The sequence below is a fragment of the Apis dorsata genome, unplaced genomic scaffold (assembly GCF_000469605.1).
Source record: "Apis dorsata unplaced genomic scaffold, Apis dorsata 1.3 scaffold_1109, whole genome shotgun sequence".
NCBI classification, from domain to species: domain Eukaryota; kingdom Metazoa; phylum Arthropoda; class Insecta; order Hymenoptera; family Apidae; genus Apis; species Apis dorsata.
In genome coordinates, this window is record NW_006264207.1 from 93,028 (window position 1) to 100,020 (window position 6,993).

Here is a 6,993-nt window from a genome sequence, read left to right on the forward strand (position 1 = left end):
ATATATTTGTTTTTAAAGTTAATTAATAAAATAATTATACATATATTTTTAGATTCAGATAAAAACACATTACCTACAATGGGATTCCATATAGTATCTTTAAAATACAAAACATACACTGTAAAAATTTATGACATTGGTGGTAGCTCTCAAATCAGATCTTTGTGGCCAAAATATTATAATAGTGTAAGTAATTAAATTATAATATGATTATTAATATAATTAGTAAATAATAAATAATTAAATATAACTTAATATAAATATTATAAAGTTCTTGCAGATCATAATCATATTTCATAGAAATGTAATTCTTTTATTTTTATTGTGAATAACGAAATATTTATTTAATAATCATTTTTATTTTAGATACATGGTCTTATATATGTTGTGGATGCTAGTGATATTTCCCGTCTTACAGAAAATAAAGTTGTTCTTGGTGAATTAATCTCACATGAATGTATTTCAGGAAAACCATTATTGTTGTAAGAAAATTAAATATGTTATTTCTCTTTCTATATTGTTGTTTTTACATATCATTTTGTAGATGTAATGTATATAAATGCAGAAAATATATTCATGTATATAACACGCTTGTTTTAATAAAATTTTATATATATAATATTTTATAATAGGCTTGCAAACAAACAAGATATAAATGGAGCTATTGATGAATTAGATCTTGTCGAGAATTTAGATGTAGAACATGCTGCTAATACTATGAAATGTCCCACAAGAGTGGAGATATGTTCGTGTATTTGCAAAGGAGATCAATCAAAAGATAATACAATTGGTATAAAAAATGGATACAAGTATGTAACAAACTTTTATTTTTATATTAAATATAATAATAAATTTAACTTTTTCTTTCATTAAATAAAAATAATTTACACAGATGGCTGCTGGATATAATAGTGAAGAATTATACAACTTTAAATAGTAAACTTAAAAGTTTTCAAAATGCTCAATACGAAAAAAATATTGAAGTACAAAGTATAGCATTAGATTCACCATCAAGATTATCAATCCATTCCAATCCTTTTAAACCAATCAAAGACCTAATTTTAAAAAGGGTAATATTATTAAAATTTTATTTCAAATAAATTATTATATTCTCATTTTATCTATTGTAATTTTAGGAAGATATTCATACAGCAAGTATTTCACAAAATGGTATGTAATATTAAATAATATATAATAAAGAAATAAAACTTTCTTACTCTTCTTAGAAATAAAACATTCTAATAATAATAATAATAATATATAAGTAATATTTGTAGGTATAATAACAAATGAAAATAAGTTAAAGAAAATATTTAAACATAGAAATAAGACTGCACCACTTACTACTGAAGAATCTGTCATTGAAATTAAAAATATATCAGAAAATGTTAAATTTACTACACAAGCATTAGAATCACAAAAGAATTTTCAAGTATTTTCACCAATATTAAATCCAATAATATTAGATACATATACAAATTCAGTTAGGTTAAAAAATAATCGTCCATATACAGCACCAGAATGTACACAACATTTTGTAAATAAGATAACAGTACTTAACATTCCTGGACAAGTGACACAAGAATAATATTTTAAATTGTATTATTATCAAAAATAATAAGGGACCATTATTAAGGAATATATATAATAATACAGATTCGGACGAAATAGATATAAAATCTAAGAGGTGATTCTAGAGATTAAAATAAACACATAAATCGATATGCAAAAATGTTCAAATTATAAGCAATAGAATTATGTACTAAATAAGCAAAATGGAAATAAAATATAACAGAGATAAAGCTATCTCACTTTACCATTATCTTATTTCATTTCAACAAATATTTTCGCATACTAACTTCTGTGTTTTTATTTTCTTTAAATTTTTATCTATTTTGTCCGAATAATCTGTATAATATATTTGAAAATGCACCAAGAAAAATATTTTAACGAATTTTATAATATGTTTTTATAATATAAACATTTAATAAATATTCCTTTTATTCTCATCTGATATACTATAGAATAAAAATCAAAAATATTTATTCTTTATTATACGAATAATCATTTATATAAATAATATCTGTGTATAACTATTTGTGTTCTAGTCATCAAATATATTCATATGTTGATTTAAATATTTTTTCCAATTATTGTTTTTTATACACGTTACAATGTTATTTAAAATTATTTAGGTATATTTTATGACATTAATAAAATCATTAATATATCTTTTTTATTTTAATTTTATTATCTAGTTGCATACAAATTCACATACATGAAAATTTAAATATTCGAGAATATATACGAAAGACTTATAAAAGCTATAATATAAAGATAGTAAAAAATTTTCGATTAATAATAGCAGTAAAAATATATAAGAATTATATTGCAATACATAGAGCACATCAGTACATACTTATCACAATACAATAAATATTATAAGTAATTTTATCTTATCTGTAATACTATCTTATTGAGCAACTACTTTATTATATATATTGAAAGATTATATTGAAAATTGTTATAGTAAGGAACAATGTTATTTTAATATAAAAGAAAAATTTATGAAAAATATTTTATATAACTTTCATGTATAAACACATCATTGAAATATAGCAATCAAACCATTAAAAGTAACATAAAATTTCAATAATTGATATTTAAAAATTACATACTCTCATGAAAGACTGTTATATCACGTTTTCAAAAATTTTATAGATCATAATAATGCCATTTCAAATGCAAATATAGCAACTTTTGCTATAATAGTAATATTTTTTTTTGTTAAATTTTTATTTATTTATTTATAATAATGCCTTTCTCAAACTATGAAGCAACATAACATTTTATGTATTAGCAATTCCAAAAGTATATGCAAATTGCCTTTCTTATTTTTTATTTATTTTCTTATAGATAAAACTCGAATATTTGTTGCAATTGCACCTCATATAATCACAATTACTTTAATTAGGCAAGTTAAGTTTATCTTTATTACTAAGTTGAAAATATTTCATTTTTTTTTTTCATATAAGATAGACTATTGCTTGTTATAAAAAGACAAATTTTGTCCTTTTGACTTTTATACAAAGTGTAAATATATAAATTTCTTCAATTGTTTGCATTATAATGATTAAAAAATAGTTTTTTTAAAATATAATGTCAAAATTTTATAGATAATATATACAAATTGTAAAATTTTGTTCATAAAGCAGCAATTACAAAGGCGTTCAATTTTGACTCTATTTATAAATTGATGTCTTAATTTTATTTTTCATTTGTACTTATTTTATATCTTAATTATATAATAGTTTTGAATATAAATTTTTAGATGACTATGATTACATTCATTTTATGCAATTTTTTAATGATTTAAGAGTTGTTAAAAATTATAGTTAAAGATTCTATTATAAATTTCTATTATGAATATATATCTTACAAAACATATGATTTGCATATATATTCATTAGACAAGTACAAAAATTTGTATATACCATAAAAGCTATGTATTTGTATTGCTATGTTTTGTTTTTTAATATAAATATTACATAATATAATGGCAGTATAAAATAAATGCTATTATTTAAATGCTTTATATTGCAGTCACATCTAATAGAAATTGAATAGATAAAATATTATCTTTTAATTCTTAATAACAATATGATTAATGTTACAAAGGTACGTAATATATAATCTATGTATTTTATATTTTATAAAATTCTTATATATAAAACGACTATACAATTCCGTTTTTCGGAGCTGTAAATTTTACCAGACGAGTTAACATTGATGTAATGCACGGAATTTGTTTTTGTTGATGCATTGTAATATTATCAGGAGTATTTGATTCAAAATCAATAGCAACTCGCTGACAAACAAATGTGAGTAAAGTTAACAAATCGTAACGAGTACCATTTTCTCGTAAATGTTCACACAACGCTTGTATGAACCATGAACCGCGAGTAGTATTTCTCCATGAATAATAACCTGTATAAATAATTTTTTTTTAACTAAATTACATAAGCATAAAATTAATTAAAAAAATAATTTTCTTATAGGTAACTAAAAATATATAATTTTTTTCTAAAGATTTTAAATATAATTCTTTATATCTTTTAGAAAATTATAATTTATATAATATATAAATTATATTATTATATAATAATACACATTAAATTATATTATTATATGATTAAATTATAATTTTTTCAATTTTATTATAAGTTATTCAATATCATTCTAAATGTTTATATTTATATTCAATATTATTTTAAATGTTTGTATTTATAATATAATAAATAAAAAATAAAAAAAAGTTAATGGAATAAAAAAAAACATAATATAACAAATTTAAATTCAAATAAAATATAAAAAAATAAATTATATTATAAATTTATTTTAATATTATATTATATTTACCTGGTATTGTGGAATAAGCAATTAAAAAATCTGCATGACTTGGTATACGAAATGTAGAAGCTGGTTGACCATCAGTTTCTGTACGTTCTTTCAATGTTATTCCAGCATCTAATTTATCTCCTTGGCAAGCTTGTATAAAAAATAATTTTGGTTTTCCAGAAAGTGTAGGACATTTATCAGCTGTAAAGTGAGCCCAAATAGAATCAGGTTTATATGAAGTATCATGAGCATAAAGTAATCCTAAATCTCCATGACTCAATATAGCTACAACTAAGCAATCATGTTGAGAATGATCCATACTAGCAACTGTAAAAAAAAAAGTATATTTTTTAAAAATATTCAATATATCTTATTTATATGTTATTACATAGATTTCAAGAAATAATTTTTTTTTAATTAAAAAAAATCAAAGATTAGAATTAAAGATTAAGAATTATGACAATTATTATTTTAAATTAATTTATCAATTAATTTGTACCTCTTTCTAAATTTTTTACTATATCTCTATGTGTATAATTATGAAAATCATTTACTTCAAAACCAAGATTTTTTAATGTATTGATAAGATTTTTACAATCTTCATTTGTTCCACATCTTGATCTAAGATGTGCAATAGTAAAAAATTCATGATTAAAAATAAGAGCTAATCCACGTTTTGCATGATTCATATTATAATGTGTAGCATAACGGTCTGTAGGTGCTGTTTGTAAAGGGCCCATAAGAGGACTGACATTGTTTCTGGAAAATAAGAAAAAGGCATGCTTGATGTCTAAATTTTAAATAAACAATTAATAATAATTAGAGCTATATAAAACAAGATATAAATTAAATTATTATATTAATTATATAATTTTTTTTGTTTTATAATATAATTACAATTTTCTCTGCATATGTTATATTATTATTATATTATTTTATATATTACAAATTAAATTATAAAAATTGGATTTATAAATAAATAAAACTATTTATAATATTATAATATTTATAATCTAAAAATATATCTTTATAAAATTCTAAATTTCGTGCTAATAGATAACATATATTAATATACAATATGGGAAATAAAAAAAAAATATAAAAATAAAATCTTATCTTACCTAGAACATCCAAATGCATCTCCGACATCATTATTATATTTATTATTGTCGTTTATAATATCTCTTTTTGTAGAGCACATAGTTTCACTTTAAAAGAAGTTTTCACAACAGAAAAAACAGTTTTATAGAAATATCACACTTTACTGACGTTATATATTACGCACTATAGCACGCGTCGTGTCGTGACTCATTTACTCATATACGTATCTTTAGTTACTATATACTACTGTGAACAAGTATAAAAACATTTCAATACAATGATATAGCAACGGCCATTATACTAACATAGAAGAACATATACAGGATATTAATATATTCATGAGGCATCTTTGGAGAATCAATTTTAAAAATTAAAATAAACATAAAAGTACAAAATAAATATAAAATATATAAAAATGGCGGTTGAGGTTTATTAAGTATTAAACAAAATAAAAACAGAATGCCATCATAATATAAAGACAGAATAGTCTCACTCTATTTCTATCTTGTTTTATTTAATGTAAATTTCAATTGTTTAATAAATAAGCTTCAATCGAAATTTTTGTATACAAACTTTTGTTCAATTTAATCTATGCTAAATAATTAATTTTCCAAAGATATTCCATGAATATATATAACGAATATAATAATACATATAATCAAATATAATATATAAATTCTTTTTATTTTAATTTTTTCTTTTAATTTTGTCTATTTTATTAAAAAAAGAAATATATCAAAACTTCAAAAATAATAAACGAAATTCACATTAATAATCTAAAAATAATTATTGATTAAATTATTTTTGCGATCAAAAATTTCTGAAATATTTTATATATTTTAATAAAAATTCAAAAATTACTATATGAATTATATATATAATTACTATATTATTAAAAATAAATAAATATGAAAAAATTTCCTAATTGCAACTCTTTTCTCGCAAAAAAAAAACGAACAATTTGAAATTCATAGATATTCATTATTAAATTCTATTTCATTATGTTTTCAAATGTATCATTATTGACAAATTTTATTTTGATATTTGTAGATGCTAAAAAGTTATAATTTGAATATAAAATTCTAAACAAAATTAAAAAATATAAATAATCTCCTTGTTATCTATTTAATACAATAATAATATTATTGATAATATATAATATATATGGCATATAATCAAATTATTAAAACATTATTAAAACATTATTAAAATATCTTTTTCTTTAAATTATTCAAATGAATCATATATGGAAGATGGGGCGATTTTAGCTCATACTCCTTTTAGCTCTATTCCTAACAAATTCAATATTATATTTTATTATAATATTTTATTATAAATTAAAAATATTTGCATAAAATTTTTATTAATTTTTAATTTCATTCATCCTATTATAAAATTTTAATAAAAAATATTTATTTAACATTCATAAAAATGACTTCCTTTTCTAATTGTTCATAATCACAATAATACCTATATATGTATATATATATATAT

At 19.9% G+C, this 6,993-nt stretch overlaps 2 protein-coding genes across 3 annotated transcripts in view; one reads left to right on the plus strand and one right to left on the minus strand.

Moving 5' to 3' along the window:
• LOC102676704 (ADP-ribosylation factor-like protein 13B) overlaps positions 1-1,808 on the plus strand; it is a 2,635-nt gene extending 827 nt beyond the window's left edge. For both annotated transcript variants that reach the window (XM_006624723.2, XM_031514682.1), the window contains exons 3-8: positions 53-186; positions 367-482; positions 633-809; positions 893-1,070; positions 1,137-1,170; positions 1,278-1,808. In XM_006624723.2, the coding sequence (XP_006624786.1) occupies positions 53-186; positions 367-482; positions 633-809; positions 893-1,070; positions 1,137-1,170; positions 1,278-1,588 (950 nt within the window). In that variant the 3' untranslated portion in view covers positions 1,589-1,808. The remainder of the gene's footprint in view (positions 1-52; positions 187-366; positions 483-632; positions 810-892; positions 1,071-1,136; positions 1,171-1,277) is intronic.
• A 420-nt stretch (positions 1,809-2,228) lies between these two features.
• Positions 2,229-5,937, minus strand: LOC102676842 (caspase-1-like). Its single transcript, XM_006624724.1, has 4 exons — positions 5,520-5,937; positions 4,898-5,157; positions 4,420-4,725; positions 2,229-3,987 (listed from the first exon to the last, which is right to left on the minus strand). Exons 1-4 carry the CDS (start codon positions 5,597-5,599, stop codon positions 3,737-3,739), a joined length of 897 nt encoding a protein of 298 aa, XP_006624787.1. The 5' UTR covers positions 5,600-5,937; the 3' UTR covers positions 2,229-3,736.
• Between the last annotated feature and the right edge of the window lie 1,056 nt (positions 5,938-6,993).